Genomic DNA, 25,156 nt, shown 5'->3' with positions numbered 1-25,156 from the left:
CAAAATGAACCGTCTATATTTACGCAACACTAGGCAGGTAGATATAACCAGTCTTTCAGGACGGGGTGGACGTGTTGTTTTGTAATTTTCTTGAGGCAAAATTGATCATTAAAATACAGTAGAAAATAGTCAAATAAGGAAGTTTAGAAGCCTAGTTTGTTGACAAAATACTGTTCTGGACTTAAAATAAAGAAGAAGTGTGATTCCATGTGATTCCAATCAACCTGCGCAAAAGACACAAACAGTTTCAGCATTAGCCAAATGTCTAAACATTTTCGTTTTTTTCCACAACAAAACACAATTACTACAACTAATGAAGTACACACTTCGTGGGGTCAAATAGAGTAAAGGGCAGAGAATGTAAGACAATATTCCCATGTGCAAGTTGCACACACGCCGCTTCAAGGTATCGGCCGTGACGGGCTTTGTGACAAACCTGGGCAAATTAACCTGGTTAAGGTATGAGCCCAATTCTCCTAACGAAACAGTCACAGGACTCGTCCTTAATGACGTTAACCACTTCCTCTGAGTTAACCCAGGTTTGTTTACTGTCAACGGGGTTGTCACTGAAGTAGCCTACTCGGACTACTCCCGGGAGTGTTGCATTAGCTCAACCGCCACCCTCCACGCCCAGAGACGCGCCTCAACTGTAGTGGCAAGAGTTATGCTGTTCAAAAAAACATCCTGAGAATGTGAACAGCTATTCGGTCAACTAACAAATATAGGCTATCTGCTGAAGTCCTCTGCATGCTCATACATGCTGCATGTCCACCTGTTATCTCCATCCTGTCATTAAGTTCCCTGTTTTTCCTGAATCTGCACTTGTCCCATCATGTCTATTTTATGTCATCTCTTTCCTCACACAGGATACGTCCGAGGATGGTAGTGGACTGACTCACTGTAAGTTTGTGCTGGTATTCGCCGTGCTGATGGACCTGCTTGGCGTTGCATCCCTGCTTATCGGTGTCTTCGCGCCCCTGGAGATCAGAGGCAGAGACTTTGGCGACCTACTGGTGTACTCTGGCGCGCTGTTTATTCTTCTCTCTATGGGTGGCTGGGTGATGTGGTACAGCGGAAACATCGAGGGTCTGGCGTTTGGCAAAAAGTTGACCTACAAACGAAGCGCAGTGGATCGCATCGCCCGTTCGCTTAGTCGCCGGATACGTAGGCCTCACAGGAGCCGTAGCGAAGCGTGAGCGGAGGGGTTATGGACCTTTCCAGGCAGACAACCTACTCATATCAGCGTGGCCACCGACCAGGACCGGGCGACCACATTGGGGGTGTTTGAGATTAAATAGAAAAATGTAACTATGATTTTATTGTGCATTCAGTTATAGAAGTGCGATTGCGGAGTGTGAAATATTTCTGTTTGGATGTATCAGTGCCAAATGTGTCCTAGTGTATACAATTTCAAACTCTTCAAGCTTGTGTACAATTTGTAAAATACCTGATTTCTTCAATGTAGAAAAACCCAGACTTTAAAATTGTGTGTTTATTAAAGAAAAAGGCTTTGTGTTGCACAACTTCTGATATTTAACCATACCAGTCACCATAACACAGATGGGTTTAATTAGAATATATATATATACACAGAAACAATTTTCCATCCTTAATACATCTCATAGTTTCTTTACGGTCATTCATTGTTTGATAAATCTGAATCACAAAAGATGGGTCACCATTCCACAACATACTCCATCACCCTCCACATACACTGGAAAATACTGCAAAACTAGAGGTTTACAACCCCAAATCTCTTACATAAATTTAGGACACAATTCGTAGCAGACACACAATTAAATATCACTTTGATCATTGGTTTCAGATATGTAGAGGTGAGTATATTACTACACGAAGGCTCTTAAAACAAATGGTTACAAGTGCTGAGCCTTTTTCTAGAGTGACGACTGGCAGAGTTTGACAGCAAGAGAAGTTGTACACCATAATGCATAAATGGTCACATTATCTGCATGACAAGAATAAAGTGCCTTTACCCAGTTGCTCTGCATGCAAAGCACAGAGATGACTGGATTCCATTGACATTTGCATAGAGGTCCAGTGAACGACAGCCCTCATCCTATTTCATCAGATTCTATCTCAGGTACACACACACACACACACACACACACCCCACCACCACCACCACCACACACCTCAACTGCTCAATTGAGTCTCTCTCTTCCCTCCATCTTCCTGCAACCAGTGGGGACTCATTCATTAATTCTTTCTTTCACACTCAGATGATTGTCAGATGGTCTCAAGCAATTCTCACTCACACAAACTTAATCACTTAGCTATTCGTACAAGGTACGGACGCTTAGGGTGGGAAGGATGGATGGAGCAACTGTCACTGGTAACTGATACGACCTGAGCGGCTAAAGATGAACTTACTCACATTAACTGACACATGTTGGGGCAGGGATAAACATGACGAGGGTCGCAACGATGAAGAACATGAGGGGATTATTACTGTCGGTCACAACTCTTAAACTTTCACATGAGAGGATTACATTGATCGTCTTGCATGAGGTCAGATAAGGACTGGTTATCAGTGTGAGAAAAACAGAAAAAAAAAACGTAAATACTGACCAATTCACTGCAACTCGCATCACAACAAATTAAAAAGGCACATAACATGCGTAGCATAGGGCCCGGTTCCAACCAATGCCAAAACCTGTGGTTGTCCTGGAAGTCTACACTTGGGTGACAGCTTAAGACCAGCATAGATAGTACACATTCACAACAGAATAGAGATCCTCCAGAATCCAGAGAGCCATGTATGGTGCTTTTAAAAGCATAATTATTCCACCTGTAAGGTATTAAGCCATGAGATGTAGGTTTACTGCATATTCATTGCAGGTCGTGTATTTAAAGTCCCCAGTTAACAGTTAAGGCAGTGACCCTGAATACTGTGCAGCTGGGCGGTCATAAAGCTCGCTCCCACCACCTCAAGGCAACAGAGATGGTAAGGCTGAGATGTTTTACAGCTCCCCCCCCCACCCAAAGTTGAAGGAGAAGGAGCAGGTCAGAGGTTAGGGTTAGGGTCAAAGGGTCAGAGGTTAGGGTCAAAGGGTCAGAGGGCAGGGTTGGGTACTGAAGGGCTGGCACTCTGCCAGATGATCATGTGACAGCGTTCAGAACGCTGAGGAGAATTCTCAGGTGTTCCATCACTCGCGTCATCGCCTGTTGGAAAGAAAAAAACAATACGTCTGTCATTATTCAAACCTTATTACCATTAAGGCGATACATATATCAATGCTATGAAGACTTCATTGTCAGGTGCTGAGAGGAGGTGCTGATTAGCAAAAACGTGTTGCAGCATCCATGGGAGAGGATGGTCAGACTTTGATGGTCACTTACCAATGCGGAAATTAATGTAGCCCTCTCCCCCGCTCAAAATAAGCTGAGCAGATGAATTTTCGGCCTCTGCAGTTGGGGAGGAGGTATGACAGCCTGACGGAGAAGGCAGGGAATGACGGAGAGGAGTGGGTAGGTTACAAACCAGAGTCAGAAAAGGTATTAGACGTATTATTTGCTGTCTGCTCGTGTAAACACTAATGGTGCTATGAGCTGAGGTGACATCACTCACCAGGTGCAGAGATGATGAACTTGACTGCTTGACGGTGGCCATGGTAACACAGCTGCGCCAAGGCCAGAGTGCAGTATGGGATGGATGACTCGGAGCCTAACAAGGAGGTCATAATGAGGAGAGGTCAGAGTAACTCTCTTAGGTAAGCAAGTTCTAAACAGCCCTCTGTTGTTTCCAATGGAATCCCCACTACAAACTTAAGGCAACTGGGCTCATCCTCATTAATTGACATCTTCACACTGACAAATAAAAAGCCATTTGTGAGGGAGCTGTGGCGCAGGCAGCAGCCCCGTACCATGGATGGGCCTGAATACCCATTGGGACCCAGGTTCGACTCAGACTTGTGGTCATTTCCAGATCCCACTCCCAATCTCTCTCTAGCTCAATTCCTGTCTCTCTTCACTTTCCTATCCAATCAAAGGCAAAAAGCCCAAAAATAAATAAATAAATAAAAAAATGGAGGAAAAAGAGGAAAAAGCTATTGCTTCAAAGGAAAGACTGACATAGACGCCTGCTGTTGTTTGTGGGGTGCTACTGGATAAGGCTTTCTAACTTTTAAAGAATAGCATGGAGTCAGTGTCAGTGATGAGTTAATGTTTAACTGTTTGTGTGTATTTCAGCATTCCTCCAAGATGTTGGTCAAATTATATCAAAATCTTTTACTCACTGAGAGTGAGGGGGACAGAGAAAATGGCTCCACTGCCCGTGCCCACCCACAGGCGGCTGCAGATCACGGCCAGCGCAGACACCTGGAGAGGAGACAGGGACCGGAAACCAGCACCTGACAGGAGACCGAGGATGGGAGAGAGGATGTGAGCTGGCCTACTCCAAATTACAAAGTTACCCATAATGGCACAGACCTCAGTATCCTCAGTGATAGACAACATATTTATGTAAATGAAGGCAAAAAATCATTGCCTTTTCATTCTTACCTAGAGCTTTGGTCACCATGGGTGACAAATCTACTTCCTGAAGCGGCCGCCCGGTGGCCCAGTCAAAGAGCCGGAGGGTGGGGTCCAGCCGACAGGAAGCCCAGACGCCACTTCCTGCTGCGCACAGGAAACGCACCTGCTGCTCACTGCGCTCCGACACTGGAAATGATTTCTGGGAGAGAGAGGAGAGGGAGGGAGAGATAGACAGAAAGAAAAAAAGAGAGAGAGCGACAGAGAGAGAGAGAGAGAGAGAAAGGGAAAGCGCAAAAGAGAGAGAGGAGATGGAGAGAGAGAGAGAGACAGGACACAACGGAGTGAACAGAAGAACAAAAACAAGGGAATTGTGTATGTCTGTCTTTGTCTGTGTCTTTAAGGCTCACCTCTACTTCCTGACTTGTTATATTGATCATGTGAATCTTGTTCCAGTAACCGACCCATAATCCCTCCCCTTTTGCTAGGCAACAGCGAATGGGTTGCACAGGTGGTGAACCCAGAGACATCTCCTCTTTTGATTGGAGATCCCAGCCACTTGTGCTGTGGCTGAAGAAAGCCAGCCTTCCATTGGCTAATCCAGCTATCACTTTACCCTGTGAATACCTGATCGGAGAAAGGAGATACATCCCATTATTTAAACAGCGCGCGGCACACACACACACGCACACACACACACACACACACACACACACACACACAAACACACACAAACACACTTCCTTAGAGCAGTTTCTGTGGTCAAATGAGGTCAGAATAAGCTGAGGACAAAAACAGCTAAGGGCTAATTGAGTACTGAATTTCTGAAAATTGTAAAGAAACTCACGTCAGAGAATGTACCCCCTCTGTAAGAGTGACTGACTGAAGACACCTCCGTCTAGATGTGGAGGCCGAATGCACCAGGAGACTAGAGGACAGGAAGGACCCAAACACACGTTTCATTTCATAGTTTGATAATAAGAGTGTAGTTATGATCGTTTGTCCATTATTTGAGTCTAGCCACTCACCCCCCATCCTGAGTTCCTATCCAGACAGTCCCAGAGCTCTCTCCTGTAGAGGAAGAAAACCGGAGCGTCAGTGCAAGAGAATAAAACCTGAAAAACGTCCTTTTCTGCGCTGTAGTCTTTGTTTTGAAATGATACCGCACGTTATCCATAGATGACAATATGAGGAAACCATAATGGGTGGAAATATCTCATACATTTATGTGAACACATCACACCATCATCCAGCTGTATCATGTCATGCCTTTATCCATGGACCTTTCCTATGTACTAACAGTTGGTAATAGATTTGTAAATGACCAGAAACATTCATTGTCAGGTGTTGTGCTGTGTTACGTTTTTGCTAAGAGTGACTTAATCAGTAATACAAGAGATTTACTAATTGCAAGCGCATCTGTCTTTTGGATCTCATTTTGAGAACACACAGTATTTGCCCTGATGCCTGCACTAACCTGTAGGGGGCACTGCACAGATACACAGAGCAGGAGAGGTGGGCGGGAGGCTGAACTGATCCAGGATGGTATTGGACCGAGCCGGGTCAATGACTGTGACATCACTACTGGAGGCAGGGCCAGAGAGAGTCCAGACGGAACACTGAATGCAGGAGTTGAATGTTTTGCGTGAGTGACAGGCAGGTCATGACAGACACTAATCTAGGACAGGCAGCTCTATTCCTGAGGAAATACAGACAGATGGAACAGTTGGCGAGATGATCTTACTATCTGCTCTTTGGCGACCTCAGGGGTGACTGCAACAGCACATGTTAGCTATGGACAGAGAGAGGAGTAAGTTAGTTAGTAAATTCAAGTCTGTGACAGATTTTTAATCTATGGCTTTTTGTAAAAAAAACAGAGGAAAGCCACCAACAAAATAATTATTCCATATTACTGAATACATAAAACAAAAAATACATATAACACATAACACATAACAGTCAACATTCTATTCGCCCACTCTCTCTACAAGACCAAAAAAACACGTATTCAACCTCACCAAAGTATTTCCTGAATCAACACACACACCCTTTTCTCTCTATTCATCCCCATCATTCATCAGCTGTGAATAGGTGGGCCAAAGGACCGGCCCAGTGTTACCTTGGCTGTGGCGTCTTTTTGGTCTAGCAGTCTCAGCTGTACCAGGACAGGCACGTCTTTGGGCTCAGGCGCAGAAGGGTCCTGGGGGTGTGTGTGTGTGTGTGCGCAGAGTTTAGTTCAACAACTGGGCTTCATTTTCTCCATGTATGTGTAAATATGCACATACACACAGAGCTCATTTCAGAAGTTATTTGAGAGGTGGATATTGTGTGTGTGTGTGTGTGTGTGTGTGTGTGTGTGTGTGTGTGTGTGTGTGTGTGTGTGTGTGTGTGTGTGTGTGTGTGTGTATGCCCTTGAAATACAGCAGACAAAGAGACATAATTGTGTGTTTCATAAATCATCTTTATGAAATGAGAGCAAGCGTTTGTGTGAGTGTGTGTGTGTGTGTGTGTGTGTGTGTGTGTGTGTGTGTGTGTGAGAACACACCTGTATGTTGGTATGGGATAGAGGCATGCTCCACCCATGGACCTGTCGTTTACCCAGAGTTCCCCACACGTGAGAGCGGATCTCTCTGTACAGCTCCCTCCTCCTCACGCGCGGAGAGAAGGAGCAACTGGATCAAAGAGAGAGAGAGAGAGAGAGAGAGAGAGAGAGAGAGAGAGAGAGAGAGAGAGAGAGAGACACACAGACAGACAGACAGACAGACAGACAGACAGGTAAAAGAGAGAGAGAGAGAAGAGAGAGATTGAGAGAAGGGAATGAGGGGAGAGAGAGGGGGGAGGGAGAGAAAGGAAGGGGAGAGGGAGGGAGGGAGGGAGGGAGGGAGGGAGGGGGAGAGAAGGTTGACTTAGTATTTCATAAGGAGCCCAGAATCCTGTACTAAGTCTAGAAACTTAATCCAGCTCCTGATGCATGGCTGATGTTGAATGTAGTTCACATGATTCATACTGACTGAGCAGCAGAACACAGGGCTACAGATGGGTTGTACGCACCAACTGATAGATCTTTTTTTCGGAAGTTCCCCTAGAAAGATCACCTTCCACGGGTCATACCTCCAATCTACGTCATAATGTTACATAATGAATGTAATACGCAAGATAACATTGTACATTATTCAACAAAAGGCCATAATAGCCTGCAGAAATGTCACTATGACCAGTTGCTGGTCACCTGTATGACACTGGTTGATTTGTTTTGAGGCCCTTCTTGAGAGTCGATCACAAGGCTCTCAGTCTGAAAAGGGCACCAGTACCAAACGGGGAAGAGGGGTCTCCCCAGGCTACGTGCCTCCACCTTGGGCTTGCCCTGTCATGCCTGTGTATGTGGCCTATGGCAAATGTAACCTTACCAAACGGGTACCTGTTTAGAGTATACCTCTAAAAACACAACAGTTAAGCGCTATGCTCAATGCGCCACACTGTGCTTATAGCAGTTACATTCCTGCACTTCTTTTTCTTTTCCTTTTTTTTTGTTATGTAAAGTAGTATTTATTGTTACACTAGGTCTTTATTGCTCGTAGCTTGACTGTTCTCTCCCTTGTTCCTCGCTTTGGACAAAAGTGTCTGTTAAATGACTAAATGTAAATGTAAATACTGTGGTTCATTAATTATGTTTATTCAGTGAAGGTAGGGTTTTTGCAAGGTCTTTTGTCTTGTGGGATCAAAAGAAAGGTTGTCAGGGCAACTTTAACAGAAACACGTTAATGAAATGCAACCAGTATACATTGATGTGAATAATCCCCATTGATGTGTATATAAATCCATCAACCCTACAGTAGTTGCATTTATACTCGATGCCAAAAGGGAGTTAATCCACCCCCCTCTAGCTTAGTTTTAATTTAGTCACTTTTAGCCAGTGTAGCCCAGTTTGTATTTTAGTATGTGTTCCTACGTCCTTGAACATTAGGATGTTTGAGTATGTGTGTGAGCCTGAATGTTGGGTGTTTAATGTGTTTCAGTATGTGTGTGTCTGCAGGCCATGTTAGTGCTTGAAACAAGAGCAGGTGTGTGCCTGAATGCTGGGCATTGAATGTGTTTATGTATTAGTATCTGATTGTCTGATTGTAAGCTGCTTAATGTGTTTAGTGTGAGTATTTGTTTGCCTGATCATTAGCTGTTTGATGGGTTCATGTATGACTATCTGTTTACCTTATAATTAGCAGTTTAATGTGTTAACGTAAGAGTATCTGTTTGCCTGATCATTATCTGTTTAATGTGTTTTTGTATGAATATCTGTCTGACTGATCATTAGCTGTTTCATGTGTTTATGTATGTTGAGCTGTTGGCCTGATCATTAGCTTGTTAATGTGTTTATATATGAAAATCTGCCTGCCTGGGGCCGTATTCACAAAGCTTTTTATCTTACCACTAAGAGTGCTCCTAACTCGCGCTAAAACATTTTACGTAGAAGTAATTTCTTAAAAGTGATTCACAACGACTCTGAGACCTACTCATACTAAGGATAATACAAACTCCTAAGCTTAAGATAAAAGCACCGTTGCTATGGATGACGTTGATTCTCATGCACGAGTTTAGAAGGGGTGAGGACGGTGATTGGTTGTTGACAGGCTCTCTCATTAAAAACTAATTTGTGACGTCCCTCTAACAATCCCACTATATCAACTGAAAATAAGAGAATAACCTAGGCTTCAAATTAAGTCATATTAAATAGTTATGGACAGTGCAGTTAGCAGAATGCACACGCATGATGACAAGTTTGTGCATCCAACGGGAATGACACTTTGCACATTAAGCGATCAATATAAAATATGGCAATTGCATGTAATCAAGGCAGTAATAATTAAAGCACCCAGCAAACTGTTAGGCTATTATATTTCCAGCCCTTGACCACTTCAAATATCAGCACATACGGCCCTTCAAGCCCTCCAATCTTAATTGATCAAAGCGAAACGAACGTGAAACGTAGCCTAAGCGAAAGCCTACTGGTCCCAGGACCAATAGCCACTGTCACCCCAGCGGCATCCAGCTGGTAAGTTCTCAAAAACCTGCTGCAGACAGCTCTCCGTTGAAATGCACGAGTCATCGGTACATCCAGGCCACGGTAGACGAAAACGTCCTCATCTTTTGATGGGGCAATTATTGTAATGTGTGTCCCGTCACTGGACATTCCTGCGAACGCCATGCAATTGACGTTGATCTTGTGTAAGCGATTGTCCAAAGGCAACTGGATAAACTGTTGGATGATGTGGGGTCTACAGTGCGTTGATAGTTTGATGAATTAAACGGCTGACTGATGATTCCCAGTGTCGTCATTTGCGTTTTCCGCGAAGCCAAATAGGCTATCTTTATGTTTCCAAACATTTCACTTCGGGACACATCGTTGTTTAAAGGCGTCATTGCATCCCGCGCTAATTCTACGACAATATCAATACCTTCACGGTTTAAGCAATGTCTTTTATCAATTCCAAGTCGGCTGCAGCCATCTTACGATTTTTTGTGAATAAGTCTTAGTGACTTAGGAGTCCTCATGAGGAGTTTTAAGCTGTCTTAGACTTAGGTGCTACTTTTAGGGATAAAATACTTTGTGAATTGCGCTTAGTAAAAAAAAATTGGAGTCCTAAATTTAAGACTGACACGCCCATTATTTTTAGGAGTTTCTCCTAAATTCGCCACTTATGAGCTACTTTTAGCCCTAAGATTCTTTGTGAATACGGCCCCAGATCATTAGCTGTTTATGGTGTTTATGTCTGAATATCTGTTCAGAAGAGACCCTTGATGGCCATCACCCCTCAGTGGGATGCACCTGGAACAGAGAGAAAGCCACTCACTCTGTCTGGGTGTCGCTGAGAGTCAGTCGCCGTGGAGACATTGTGGGCGACTGAGTGGTGGGCGTCAACCTGGGCACACTGGTTGCCAGAGAAGCGGGCGGGGAGACAAGGCCAAAGAGACGGTTGAACCTGAAATGAAGCAAGACATGCAGACATCAGTGGTCAGGAGCACTTAGGACAGTTTCAGGAATATTAAATGATATAGACTGTAGACAATAGACTGAAGACAACTGGTAAAGTTTGCACAGAAAAAAAGGCATAAAGGAATACTTTGTGCCAAATTTCAATTTTTGTTGACCAAATGGTTCTATGGTTCAGTCCATACGGCACGTTAACAACCTTCCACACACTAACGGTGAGAGTTTTAAAGAAGCTTTAATGAAGTTTTAAAACAGACGTGAGAAGCTCTATGAATATATAGACATGCAAGACAAACCCTTATACTATAAATGTTCCCTCACCTCTTCCAGACAGTGCTCTTCCCCTCCTCAATAGGACTCCGCTCATCTTTGGCGACTCTAATGGCAGACAGAGAGAACAGGGCATCACTACTGCAGCAAAGACCAGTCATTAGATCAACAGAGACCAGTCATTAGAACAGCAGAGACCAGTCATTAGACCAGTAGAGACCAGTAGAGACCAGCAGAGACCAGTCATTAGAACAGCAGAGAGCAGTCATTAGATCAGACTAAAAAAAAAATGTGTTCACAAAGTAGTTAACCAATCAGTGCCGGACTTGTCCAGCAACCAAAGCTCTATGGCTGAGCCTCCTCTGAAGTGGTTTAGTGATGCATCATGCTTTACTTCTACTTGTGGGTCATCAGTTGCTGTAACTTGACGGCTGCAGTGACACCAGAGCCCTGGCTCTAACCTGCTACACTCACTGAGACTTCTCCTGACCCTGTTGAGCCCATCATCAAAGGACCGGTACTGAGAGACGTGGCCTGACAGAGAGACAGCAACGCTGTGCTTCACTCCATGAAACTCAAGCCCTCTTGCACCTGACTGAAGCCCTGCTGCCACATTGTACTGTACTGCTTTCCAATTGATTCGGGCAGCACCTCAAACCCTTGTTTTGACTTAAAGGCACCCAGTGCAACTTTCGAGGCTTAAAAATAAACATTCAATTTCTAGTCTTTTTTACACGTAGTAAGTTTCAATAACTCCATACCATTACATATCGACATTCAAGGAGCAAAGATGAGACGTCGTTGTGTGGTGAGAACTGATAGAAAATCGTAAACAACAACTATCGCCGCCATTTTTCCCCCAAATCTTGGTGCCACCAATAAATAAAGCAGGATTCCAGTCAATGGAAAAATGGCCTCTCCCCACCAGCGATTGTTGTTGTGTATGATTTTCTATCAGTTCTCACCACACAAAAACGTCTCATCTTTGCTCCTTGAATGTCGATATGTAATGGTATGGAGTTATTGAAACTTACTACGTGTAAAAAAGACTAGAAATTGAATGTTTATTTTTCGAGTCTCAAGCCTATAAAGTTGCACTGGGTGCCTTTAAAGGGGGAGTCTGCGATTCTGGCGAATGATTGTGGATATTTGACCTTAACAATTTACACAATTACACCCTTCTTTTCAGTAGGGTCAAAACCCCTATTTTCGTTTGTTTCCCATTCACAGATAGTCTGGGAAGTCCCGCCCCACTTCTTCCGGCCAAATTGATTTTGCCTCAGAACTGGGTCTGGCCAAGTATGGATACCCGTTCATTTCAAGATTTCCACAATCCTTGGAGCCAATCACAAACTGGCTTTTGGCTACCTGGCGCGCCATTGGCGGATTTAAACTTACCACGGCTACGTTACAAATTCTACTGCACGGAGAGTTTTTAAACATTGGACATGGTGGCCGCCGAAGCACCGCAAAACTTCGATAAGGCAAGTTTTCTTTGAAAACAGAACAGAAACTTGCCCTGGAACAATTCATACAGAAAAAATATGTGTTTGCTTTATTACCGATCGTTGTATTGTTGTATAGTATCGTTGGTCTGATTGGTTAAAGGCGTGTCCAATTACGTGAGTGAAGTGGATCGCTGATGATAGTTGGCCAGACTAACTGAGCAAATGCAATGCAGTGAAGGGGCAGGGAATTCCCAGACAAATTCACAGAGCCAAGACTATGTACAATCATCAGAGTTTTCCTTTTTTGAGCGCACAGAAAGAACACACAGCTAGAGGACCATGAGGAGCCATTCACCGAAATTTGCCAAAAAGCGTATTGGATTAGAATGCCTGCCTGCACCATTTCACGACTGACTACTTGCATTAGTAACACGAGAGTGGAGTGCATACTAAGCTCAATGGAGTACATACTAAGCTTAGTGGAGTACATACTAAGCTCAATGGAGTACATACTAAGCTCAGAGGAGTACATACTAAGCTCAGTGGAGTACATACTAAGCTCAGTGGAGTACATACTAGGGGTCAGTTAGAGATAGTAAAGAGAATGAGACTTCAGCCCAAGAGCCGCCCAGCCCACCGGAGAGACTGGCTACGCCTCACAGCCTCCTGCAGCTCGAACAGACGCTCCTTATACTGGTTCTTCTCCATGACCACCCGCGCCATCTCCGACCGAGAGAACCTCCGCAGGGACACGGGAACGGACTGGGCGGAAGGAAAAGAGAGATAAACATCATAGCGGTAGTTATATAATTACAAGAGGTATTTTATATAACAATATGACTGAGTCATGTACGATTTGTCATTCAGAATGGACAGAAACACACACACACACACACACACACACACACACACACACACAAAAACAAACACACACACACACACAAACCTCTTACCTCAGGGTCATCTGACTGAGTTGCTTCAAGCTCTTTGCGAATTCTGCAGGACAGAGATAATTATTAGGGGAGCGGGAGGTTACCATGACGCCAGAGTCAGTCGCTTATGACAACATGTCAGATGGGCACATAAGTTGAGGCGATGCATGACAAGAAATCAAGATAATGAGATAATACGATGAGATAATGACAACATCTTTAGGACACTGGAGAACATCATTAAACTCATTAAGCATCTATAAACGGAAAGAGAGAGATAGAGTGATCCCGATAGATCTAACTAGTTATCGCCAAGTGTATCTTCTCATCATTGTGTGGCTGTGCTTCTTTGGGATAATTAACGGACCATTTGGAAAACTATGCACATCAAACTTCACACCCCTATTGGTGGGGAGCAGCGGCGGTGACAAAAATGAACGTGTTGCCCCTTTTTTCCATGGCAGAGCAACTGCCCTTCAAAATTCCTGTGCACGGTGAGGAGATCAACCAGGATCTGCTAGAAAGTGATGATGCTCACATTCTCCTTTTATCAGCACATTGCAAATGCTACGTCCTTCCTTCCTCCCTTTTATTTCTTTCTTTCTGCTCTCACCGTTTTGTCTCCTCCTCCATCTCCCTCATCCTGCCTTCCAATCGCACGATGGTTTCCTGAGAGGAATGGACCTCTAGGTTAAGAGCCGACCTCTCATTGGTCAGCTCCTCCACACGACAGATGAGAGCCTTCCTAGCCGCGTCCACCATTTCACTGAGAGAGAGAAAACGAGATTGCGTAAGTGTAAAAGACAGATGGATGGCTGGATAGATAAGTAAAATTAAAAACTATCAGTCATAACTGTCCATCGTGGGACTTCCTTTGAACACCATCTGTGTCACAAAAAGCACTGATATGGGGCTGATATGTTCTAAATAGTTAATCAGTGATCTAAGAGGCACCACTGCCTCACACATGAGCATATTCAAACAAAATGAATCTGAAGATTATGCTAGACGTGGTTTTTCATAAACAAAACACACCTCAAAAAGGGGTAAATTGTTGCAGTGTTGCTTTAAGTGTCGCAACAATAAGACATTCCTTAGTGATCAGACTCGAAGGTAAACAGAAGAATCTTACTGGGTACGTTTTAGTTCCTCATATTGAGAAAGTATCTCATCAAACTGGTCAGTGCTGCCTGCAATGAAACACACACACACACACACACACACACACACACACACACACACACACACACACACACACACACACACACACACACACACACACACACACACACACACAATATGAACAAACACACCACAAAGCCTGATATCTGATGCCAGTGTGACACATGCAAGTGTGAAGGGCTTTTCACCATTTAGTTTTGACTTTCAAACCAGGGCAAAATGTAATAAAATGTAATTACTGCAATCTCTCACTACATGTATCACTCAAACCACTGTACTGCAGGCCAGCTTTACAAGTCAAGTGTACAGGCTGTTAGCTCACTAGTTTTAGACATTAACTCTAAGTTTTCATCACATCTTTTCCATCTTCACTTTGACCAGAATCACTGTCTGTCTTCCCTCCCTCATCCTCCTCCTAGACCTCTCTGATCCCCCCTCACCTCGGACGCTGGCCCCCTGGTCCACGCTCTCCAGGTATTCCCTGCTGAGCTCAGACAGCTCCGAGAAGACAGAGTCCGTGTTCCTCAGCTCCCACTCCAGACTTTCCAAGTCTTCCTCCACCTCCTCCTCCACTTCTTCCAGTACCTCCTTCTCCTTCTTGGCCTCTCCTTCTCCTCCTCCTTTTCCTCCGCCGCCTTCATCTTCTTCTTCTTCTTTTTCTTCCCCAGGTCCCTCCTTATTCTTTTCCTCCCTGCTCTCTCCATTACGCTCCATTTTCTCCTCTGTGGTCTCCTCATCCTTTCTCTCCATCATCTCGTCCTCCAGGCTGGTGTTGTGGTTCTCTGTGCTGCTCTCTGTAACACTGTGCTTTGGGGTACTGCAGACACACAGACAGAGCCATGAGGTAACGGAATGGAGAACAAGACTCTCACCCCTCGCCCATACAACACTGAATTCTATTCCATCTATTCTATTCTATTGTGTTCTATTCTATTCTATTCTGTTCTGTTCTATTTATGGGATGACTAATCCCAAACGTTATAAGTGGGGTCACTCCATTGTTTAACAAAAGCCCAGAGTAGGCAAAATCCTAACAGCATGATGGTGCTGAACACTTTTAGGCTTTAAAGTTGTGACATGGAATATCGTTTTACTGTTTATTTTTTGTTTACTTTTGTGAGATCACAAGACACACACGACTACAGTCACGTTGAGGTCAGACTGATGTATGTGTGTGTGTGTGTGTGTGTGTGTGTATACAGTTGTTCACACATCACCTTGGAACAGCTGTGTGGAATTAAATATCTATACTATTCCTATGAAGTGTACATGAGGGCACTGGCTGAGTAGCCTCTAGATCAAGGGTTTTCAACAGGGGGTCCGTGGCCCCTTGGTGGTCCGCGACAGCATTGCAGGGGGTCCGCGACATGAGCCTTTGTTGACCATTTTTATGAATTTGCTTTGATAGTTCAACACATTTCCAGATTACTCTTGAATATAGTGAAAATATTGTGTTATAGGCAGGATATCTGTGCAGGGGTTGTGGCCGTGGCGGCGGCGGTTACAAAGACCACACGCGTGCAGGCATATCAGTGGGCCACAAATTACTTTCTAGTCAGAATGGTGGTCCCTGGGACAAAACCAGTTGAAAACCCCTGCTCTAGATGGCTGTGCATGAGGAGGGGTAACTGCGGTGGGAGAGAACTTCACCTTGACTCCATAAACTGGGCCAGATGGCTCAACTCTGGGGTCGAACTAATGATGTCATTGATGAAGGAAGGGTCGCTGATGGATTTCATCATGGCATCATCAGTCGCTTGGTCGTCCCTGGTTATTGGAGGTTCCAGTAGAATGGGGATGGAACGCACATTGGATTTCGATTCATTCTGCCATAAGATAAAGTTACTGTGAGTATGTCTGTGTGTGGGTATGTCTGTGTGTGTGTGTCTGTGTGTGTGTGTGTATGTGTGTGTCTGTGAGCATGTGTGTGTGTCTGTGGGTGTGCTTGTCTGTCTGTGGGTATGCGTGTCTGTCTGGGGGTGTGCGTGTCTGTGTGTGTGTGTGTGTCTGTGGGTGTGTGTGTGTGTCTGTGAGCAGGTGTGTGTGTGTCTGTGGGCATGTGTGTGTGTCTGTGGGTGTGCGTGTGTGTCTGTGGGTGTGTGTGTGTGTGTCTATGAGCATGTGTGTGTGTCTGTGGGTGTGTGTGTGTCTGTGGGGGTGCGTGTGTCTGTGAGCATGTGTGTGTGTCTGTGGGTGTGCGTGTCTGTCTGTGGGTGTGTGTCTGTGTCTGTGGGTGTGCGTGTCTGTCTGTGTGTGTGTGTGTCTGTCTGTGGGTGTGTGTGTCTGTCTGTGAGCAGGTGTGTGTGTCTGTGGGTGTGTGTGTGTCTGTGGGTGTGCGTGTCTGTCTGTGGGTGTGTGTGTGTCTGTGAGCAGGTGTGTGTGTCTGTGAGCAGGTGTGTGTGTCTGTGAGCAGGTGTGTGTGTCTGTGGGAGTGCGTGTCTGTCTGTGGGTGTGCGTGTCTGTCTGTGGGTGTGTGTGTGTGTGTCTGTGGGTGTGTGTGTGTGTCTGTGGGTGTGTGTGTGTGTCTGTGGGTGTGTGTGTGTGTGTGTGTGTCTGTGGGTGTGCGTGTCTGTCTGTGGGTGTGCGTGTCTGTCTGTGGGTGTGCGTGTCTGTCTGTGGGTGTGCGTGTGTCTGTGAGCAGGTGTGTGTGTCTGTGTGTGTCTGTCTGTGGGTGTGCGTGTCTGTCTGTTGGGGTGTGTGTGTGTCTGTGGGGGTGTGTGTGTGTCTGTGGGGGTGTGTGTGTGTCTGTGGGCATATGTGTGTGTGTGTCTGTGGGCATATGTGTGTGTGTGTGTGTGTGTCTGTGGGTGTGTGTGTGTCTGTGAGCATGTGTGTGTGTGTGTGTGTGTCTGTGGGTGTGCGTGTCTGTCTGTGGGTGTGTGTGTGTCTGTGTGTGTGCGTGTGTTCAAGTGGGCTGTCTCTGATTAAACTCAGAGTATAAAGGTAGCCGACAGCCCTGATGGAGGCTTACCTGTTCACCCAGTCTGGACTCTATATTATCATAAGCATGCCCCACACTCTTTAAGTGAATGTGATTCCTGAACAGAGAAACAAAAACACATTATCCATAGTAAAATGATCTATAGTACACACATTATCAATAGTTAAATTATTTATGGTACACACCTCATCGATAGTAAAATAATATAATAATAATATGGTACACACATTATCATTATCCACGCATTAGCCGTAGTAAAACTCATCGTAAAATGCCCAGCATGTGTTACAGTACACAGTATGCACAGTTCATCAGGTCTGCTGAGGTTTTGCAAAGTCATGACAAAATAAATGAGGAGAAAAACACTGCAAGTCACCTTCCAGGGGACCCCTCACTCTCAGACTCCTTCCTCTTCTCCAGTAGTTCCCGATGCGTCAGCATAAACTGAGACCGATAAGGAGAGTAACTGTTTCATTGTTCACATTCTCTTTGTCTCTCACACACACACACACACACACACACACACACACACACACACACACACACACACACACACACACACACACACACACACACACACACACACACACACACACACACACACACACAAAGATATTAGCCATCATATTTACAGCAGTGGCTGACCTTGTTGTGCGTGTGTTTCAGCGTGTTCAGCTCTCGCGAAAGACCCATCCTCTGCTCCTCCAGGGCCCCCACTGTTTCAAATGAGACACACACAACCAATATCTACACAGACACTTCAAAACCGGTCAATCAAAACATTAAAACACATCAAACCGATTGAAATAAGAAGTTATGTTTACAGTTCAAATTACACTGTGCAAAGGGTAGCGGTAAGTGTGGTTGTAAGAGACAGAAGCTGTGGGTGCAGTCTCACTTTGGTCAGCTTGTTCCCTGGCTTTCTTCTCCAGTTCTCTTTCTCTCTTCTCTCTCTGTTTCTCTCTTCCTCTCATGGCCCTGCGCTCCTGCTCAAACTGGTCATCCAGCTCCAGATATTTCTGAGAGGGTGGGAGGGTGGCGCGGTGAAAGAGGAGAGAATTAAACGCACAAACATTTAGGATGATTTACAGATTAAACCAAATTACAGCCATAAATACCCCAGGCCAAACACACTACCTTTCGAGAGAAACTAACTAACTCAAGGCCAACCTTTAATTACAGGTCTGGCTGGGGACCAAAATGTCTCTAGCATTCTGCAGTATGATCTATGACTATGTGAGTATGACTATTATCACCGTAAATCATACCACACTAGTTCTATTCACACAAGTTCACAAGGCTATACAGAGGAGGCTGTCACTGTTGGTTGATTACAGGAGATAATTAGATTTGCTCACATAGTGCACAACTAACACTTATATGGCATCTTGACTCGACACTTCCCGTTAAAAAAAGCAAATTCATAAATCCTAAGGCTGAAAAAGAATCAAGCTCAGGTCCGATCAGTCTCGGCGCTTTTAAACTAATGATTCACAATGGTTTTGAACTGCACAAAATGTTCCAAACAGGTCAAGACTGCGTTTGATGTAACTCGAATCCAAGCTGTTGTGATAGGACAAAACTACAAAATGTTACAGTATTTGATACATATCAGCCAGTCTCTTGTACTGTAACATAAGAGTATCAGACTACTGTATCCATGGTGTGGAAATGCACAAATCAGCCCAGGGGTAAAGATTAGCATCACTGGCTATCTGCTAACAGTCCCAGACACCCACAAAGAGAGGCATGGAGATTATTAGTGTTGGGTGACGGTATTAGCTGATGCAGTGTTTCATGCATATGATGTACTGTGCTCTAGATGACTAACTTTACAAAATTAAAGATCTTGCAGCTATTCCTTACATATGTCAGGATACTTAAAGAATACTTAGCATAGCATGTAGCATACTTATTTAATAATCGCTTCTGTCGTTATTAATAATAATAATAATAATAATAACCACTACATGCACAAACAAAAACAAAAAACAGCACTTCTGATTGCAATTTACAAGCTATAAGACTATCTTATATAAAGCTTGATATAGTTTATCTATTTACTAGCTATAAAGCCACCAATTGCTTATCTATTTCTATCATGTCCTCTGTAGGCAATAAAAGGGAGAGTGTGGCGTAATTTTACTTCAAACTGATCCAGGGTTTTATATTCACCCTCTTGAATGAGTACCACCGCCAAGGAGGTTATGTCTGCATTCAGTTTTTTGTCTTCATCACTGTAACGTCTCTGTAATGTCAGTGAATGTCCAGGGACTGGGCGCCTTGAAACAATTCTAATGTTTTGGCGCTATTTAAATACAACTGAATTGAATTGAAATGTCTCTGAAGTCTCTGTAATGATAACCTCTGACCTCCTGGCTCTCTCTCCTGAGAGTTCTCTCGGTCTGGTATCTCTCCATCAGCTCGTCTCTCTCCATCTTCTCTCGCTCTGCCTCTTCCTCCCTCTCTCGCAGCTGAGCCCGACAGCTGGCCAGGCCCTCGAGCACCCACACCATCACCGGCACCAGAGACTCCACCACGCCCGAGCCGTGGGTCTCCACCACCGTCTGGAGAGAGAGAGAGGGAGCGGGAAAGAGAGAAGAGATGAGAGATTAGATGGGGGGGGGGGGGGGGGGGGGGGTGATTGTAAAGGATGGATAGGGAAATGAAAAATAAGATATCGACAAGAGATTGAATTAGAGAAGGAAGAGAAGTGTGTGAGGTTGTAGGAAACAGAAAGTTGATAAAGTTGTAGAAAGAAATGATGTAGACAAAGCAAACATAAAGTGTATGATCACCACAAACCCAATATCATATTCTTAGCCAACTCTTTATATCTGGAGATATGTTGACAGATATGAAGACATGCTTCAGAGGCATGGAATCAATCTTGGGGAGATTTACCAAATTCTGTGTTAATTACAAAGATCATCACAGTAGTGCAGTGCTACCCTTCTAACAATTGGGCAAATTAAGAGACAGATACGCAGGTGGGGAAACAGGATATGCGATTATTTATAAAATGAGGAACTTGTGTCAATCATGTGTCAAAAGCAAGTTTGCAGAACGTTGACCACCATGGGTAAGTAAGTATCGTGATTGGTTACCTGGAGTTCTGAGTAGAGTTTGCCTGCCTCTTCGCTGACGATGTCAGGGTCAAGTTCCAGCTCAGCCCCTCCACAGAGGACACTTTCTCCAAACTCCATCTTTCTTTGCCTCCCTTGAGTTCACTACCTCAAAAAATGTTGCCGCTGCTCACCGCTAAAAACTCAAAGTGTAAGTGTGGGCACCGAGTGTGTGAGCAGTGTAAGTGTGGCCTGTGTGTGTGTGTGTGGGAAGTATTTGTAAATAGGCCTTTTCTTAATGATGATGATTACCTACCCAGGCAGCACTACAACCTCTCTCACTTGGCTGCCTATTTCTTGTTCATCCATTTTTGTCTTTTACATGGCTGACTCAGAACCCTCCACTTGAGGCAAAAAAATGTAGACCTGTGTAAGTGACATCTAGCTGATGTCTGGGGGTGTTTTAGTGTCCATTCTGAAAGACAAATCAGATGTTGTGGCTTTAAACAATACAATGAAAACCAGTTTAAATGACAGCTGTCCCGTGGCATGTGTCCTTTCACAACCCCAAAGTGGCAGTGTCATGGACACAAAGTTACCATATATGCAGCAGTAAGCTGACGGACATAATTCTTTGATCGGAAAATACCTTTACTAACCTAGAACCTCCCCCACTCCCTCCATCAAGCTACTTTATAACTCAGACTCCACACACACACACACACACACACACACACACACACACACACACGGCTCAACAGATGTGACCTTTTTCTTTAATCCGTTCTGTGTGAGGCACATAAACTCATGGAACCCTGGTCAGGTGCCCCTGCTCTGCACATGCAAAAACACCTTAACCTGACAGTTGACAGTTTTGGAGGTTTCATTAATCCTGCCACTTGCGATGTTTGTATATCACTAACATTTTTCGAACATGCTATGGTCGAAGTAGCCTACAAGTTTGTGCAAAATAAGTTTATTAGGCTATAGCGACGGGACAAATTCAAATGAATGAACACAGTTGTGCTTGAAAAGTACCACATGAACACCAGACCAACTGAACAGCATGTACCAATCCCGTTTAGTAAATAATGCAATTGCTGACCAGATCATATTGCAGGCTAAATTCATGTGGTGTGCTAGCAATTCCTCTGACACTGCCTTGCCTTGGAAAACGAAACGTACACACTCCCTGTCTCAACCTCAAGACTTTGACAGAATAGCGTTCGCTTGTGATCGGCACAATAACAACAACAGCCAAGCCGCAAAAGCACACAAAGGCGCAATGGAGAGACCGAAATAACTACGATTGACTGACGTGAACAGACACCTGGAACACATTTCCCTGTACACTAGTTACGTTACCACTTCAGCTCACTTCTCTTACAAAATGGCCTTAAGGATTTCCTTAAGGCATGTAGCTAGCTTACTGTTCGACGCGTCAACTCACCTTTGAGTTGTTCTACTTTTCTGATCACATACGTTTCGTAGAGTTTGATTGAGTTCCCTAAGAAAGTTCCACTTCACTGAGGCTCAATTACTCTAACCAGGTTAAAAAAGGGGGGTGTGGTATGATGATAAGAAAAGTGAGTGACAAAGAGTAAGTCCTATCCAAGTGAACATGTTCTTGGTAACCTCCAATGACAACCAAACGAAGGCGGGTAGGGGGCAGTTCTTTTCTTTTCCTGAGAAAAGGCTCTGAAACCTGAATATTGACACGTGACACGAGAGTTCATGTGACCAGTTGCTCAACGCTAATCTACCTGTTTTGATTACATGCGTGCTTTCCTTGACTCTCATAACTTATTTTACATCGTTCTCTCCTCTATTCCAGAATGACACGAAGCCTTTGAGCTTCCAGGGCCCGTGCTCGTGTAAGGACTGAACCAGAGTCAGCCAGGTGTTGATTCTGCTGACATGTTAAAAACATCTAGACGGCACCCAACCACACCCCCCAACGTCTGTTGTATTATGAATGTACGGTATGTATCCATTGGACACAGTTGCCGCATGTACGGCATTGTGCTGATTTGAATCCCGTTTTAATAAATCTATGATTGCAGTTGTTGTAAGGGTATAAACTGCTTTATAAAGTAGGCTAGCTCCAGACAAACAGGCTAGATCATTTCTTGGTCTGGTGGAAATAGGATGGCAACATTTAAGATATGTAAGTGTATTACCCCGAGAAAGATACAGTTTGCCCCTGTGTAATTTCCCCACACTTACCAAGGACACTTTTTCAATCGAAATAGAGCTACGGATCTTACAACTTTTTCAAAGTAAAAGCCCTAGCATGGCCCTGGAAATATTTCATTACAAAATAAAAGCAAAGGAGTAAAAGAGTAGCAATTTCCTTAGTAATGAAACATCTTTTTATTTAACCAATCAATAATTCGGACACATTGGATTTCATAGTGATTCATTTAAGCCATGTTACACTGAAAATATTATTATGACAACCAGTAAAATATTCAACAAATAGCTGCAGTTGTGTGTGTGCAAATCTTTTCATCCGAGGCTTTCTTGTGCGCTTGTCACTTCTTGCACGAATCTTGACGGTATTGGCTGTATCACAGGCTGTCAGGTGTGAGTAGCTTAGAACATGGGGTCATTGTCTGTCTTCCAGCTCTCACCTCGCAGTCTACCCCACTTTCCGAAGAGGCAGGGAAGCTTGTGATTGGCCCGCATCACTGCCACACTGATGCAGGAGTCTGGCTTCCTGATGACTTCACACCAGTGTGGGTAGTCCACAGGTTGTGAGCCACTGTGGGGGAAAGGAAAGCTCACACTTAGGTTAATATGTAATGCAATGGAGTAATGGAAATATGCTTGCAGAATCCACAAATGTTTGCACTCTTGTTCACCATTCCTAAAACTGAGTCTCTATATTAATCTCTAGTCTCTATATTAATCAAATCAAATGCACACAAGACCTTATGAGTGGTTTAGTGTGTGTGTCTTGTGCATGCATTGATGGATGATGAGGACTCACTCTTCACAGCAGCCAACTCCAAACGGTTCCATGCATATACACTGGTAGCAGTCTGTATTAATCCAGCTTTCTCCTATACCATATTCTTTTCCCTGGAACTCACAGCTTCCTGCAGCACACATACAATACAGGGTTTTTGTTAAATACAATACAATACTCTCTCTCTCTCTCTCTCTCTCTCTCTCTCGCACACACACACACACACACTTACTCTCTCTCTCTCTCTCTCTCTCTCACACACACACACACTCACTTACCCTCTCTCTCCTACTCACTAACACTCACTTACTCTCTCTCTCTCTCTCTAGCACACACACTCACACACACACACACACACACACACTCACTTACGCTCTCTCTCTCTCTCTCTCTCTCTCTCTCTCACACACACACACACATACACACACACACACACACACACAGACACATACACACACAGGAAAGCATAAACTCTTACTAGGAATTAATCAGAAAGGTTTCACTTGTTACATGGTAAGTCACCTGTGGAGCCACATTAAATCTATGAGTGTGTGTGTGTGTGTGTGTGTGTGGGTTAATACCTTTGGTGTTGAAGTAGCACTCTCCTCCTCTAGAGACAGAGAGGCATGGCGTGAGCACACTCACAAGGAGGGCACCAAATAGGAGAGTCCTTTGCCGTGTTTATGTGAGCTCCAAACATGGTTACCTGACAAAGCAGAACACACAATTCATAAAAACACAAAGAGGAAGAAATGGTTGGGCTGTCCTGGGTAAGTACCTTAATCCCCCAAAATTAGAAGAATGTACTTAACAGTGAGAGTATTTTTGGATGTGCAATAATTTGAGCACATTTTTCAAATTGATTTTTTTTTTACCTCAACACTCAGATATTCTATACATCATTTATTTTTAAGGAAATGCATTTCTTTTGATCTCACAAGGGTGAGGTGTGAATATCATGTCTCACCTTAAGATGGATTTGATTGCAGTAAGTCTTCCCTTTCAGTGCCCTCTCCTCCTATTCTGATCCCTCTGTCTCTATTGCGTCCTTCTCTTTGGTCGTCTTCTTCGTCTCTCTATCCTCCACGTGTCCTTCAAAGGTCACACTTTTTTTCCTCCGTCTCTTTCTGTCGCACGCTTCTGCTCTTTCCCCTCTCTTGCTGTGATGTGATGATTTCCTCTAGTGTCTTCCATATTTATACCTCTGTGTCTGTGCCCCCCTCCCTCACTTGGACACACACACACACACACACACACACACACACACACATACACACACACACACACACACACACACACACACACACACACACACACACAGACACACACACACACACACACACACACACACACAGACACACGCACGCACGCACAAACACACATACACACACACACACACACACACACACACACACACACACACACACACACACACACACACACACACACACACACACACACACACACACACACACACACACACACACACACACACACACACACACACACACACACACACACACACCACTACTCCAGCTACCCAAAAGCACTGTGTTTGTTTGCTTGTGTACACAGTGTGTTTGGGAGTGATAATGTGAGCCTGATGAGCTGAATAGATTGAATGGGTGAATGGCCTTATTGCTGTGTGTGTGTGTGTGTGTGTGTGTGTGTGTGTGTGTGTGTGTGTGTGTGTGTGTGTGTGTGTGTGTGTCTTCTGTTGTTTTCTGCAAGTCTAGCAGTATTATCAAAATCATATAGAACAAAAAAAATGATGTGTATGTGGCTTGAAGTTGTTACATAACATTTTGTTTAAACAAATGTTATAAAAATTAACATCATGTGCAGTTAATTTAACAGGAAATACGTCTTA

The 25,156-nt window shown here is 44.2% G+C and overlaps 1 protein-coding gene and 1 pseudogene across 2 annotated transcripts; both read right to left on the bottom strand.

Moving 5' to 3' along the window:
- Positions 1-1,474: 1,474 nt before the first annotated feature.
- LOC308380565 (C-Jun-amino-terminal kinase-interacting protein 3) lies at positions 1,475-21,879 on the bottom strand. Its single transcript, XM_080857963.1, has 27 exons — positions 21,766-21,879; positions 20,358-20,790; positions 19,623-19,817; positions 18,149-18,269; positions 17,896-17,966; positions 17,627-17,694; positions 17,281-17,347; positions 15,960-16,135; positions 14,750-15,126; positions 14,260-14,317; positions 13,741-13,893; positions 13,149-13,191; positions 12,833-12,957; positions 10,799-10,855; positions 10,338-10,466; positions 7,037-7,163; positions 6,611-6,691; positions 6,236-6,283; positions 5,969-6,110; positions 5,520-5,562; positions 5,339-5,419; positions 4,902-5,118; positions 4,522-4,693; positions 4,257-4,370; positions 3,590-3,685; positions 3,361-3,453; positions 1,475-3,183 (listed from the first exon to the last, which is right to left on the bottom strand). The coding sequence occupies exons 2-27, from the start codon at positions 20,454-20,456 to the stop codon at positions 3,074-3,076; spliced, it is 3,063 nt and encodes a 1,020-aa protein (XP_080714089.1). The 5' UTR covers positions 20,457-20,790; positions 21,766-21,879; the 3' UTR covers positions 1,475-3,073.
- Positions 21,880-22,910: 1,031 nt separating this feature from the next.
- LOC308380582 (prostate-associated microseminoprotein-like) lies at positions 22,911-23,986 on the bottom strand (annotated as a pseudogene). Its single transcript has 3 exons — positions 23,868-23,986; positions 23,308-23,416; positions 22,911-23,079 (listed from the first exon to the last, which is right to left on the bottom strand). The product of its transcript is annotated as a prostate-associated microseminoprotein-like (transcript).
- Positions 23,987-25,156: the final 1,170 nt, after the last annotated feature.

This window comes from Sprattus sprattus, assembly GCF_963457725.1.
Source record: "Sprattus sprattus genome assembly, chromosome: 19".
Taxonomy (NCBI): domain Eukaryota; kingdom Metazoa; phylum Chordata; class Actinopteri; order Clupeiformes; family Clupeidae; genus Sprattus; species Sprattus sprattus.
Note: the sequence above shows the minus strand (reverse complement) of the source record. Positions and strands in the feature narration are given on the sequence as shown.

Coding starts and splice junctions, on each gene's coding strand:
- LOC308380565 (XM_080857963.1), bottom strand. CDS start 20,456: ATGGAGTTTGGAGAAAGTGTCCTCTGTGGAGGGGCTGAGCTGGAACTT. Junction 4,694..4,901: donor TAACAAGTCAGGAAGTAGAG/GTGAGCCTTAAA, acceptor TCTCTCTCCCAG/AAATCATTTCCAGTGTCGGA. Junction 3,686..4,256: donor CTCTGTCCCCCTCACTCTCA/GTGAGTAAAAGA, acceptor CCTCCTTGTTAG/GCTCCGAGTCATCCATCCCA.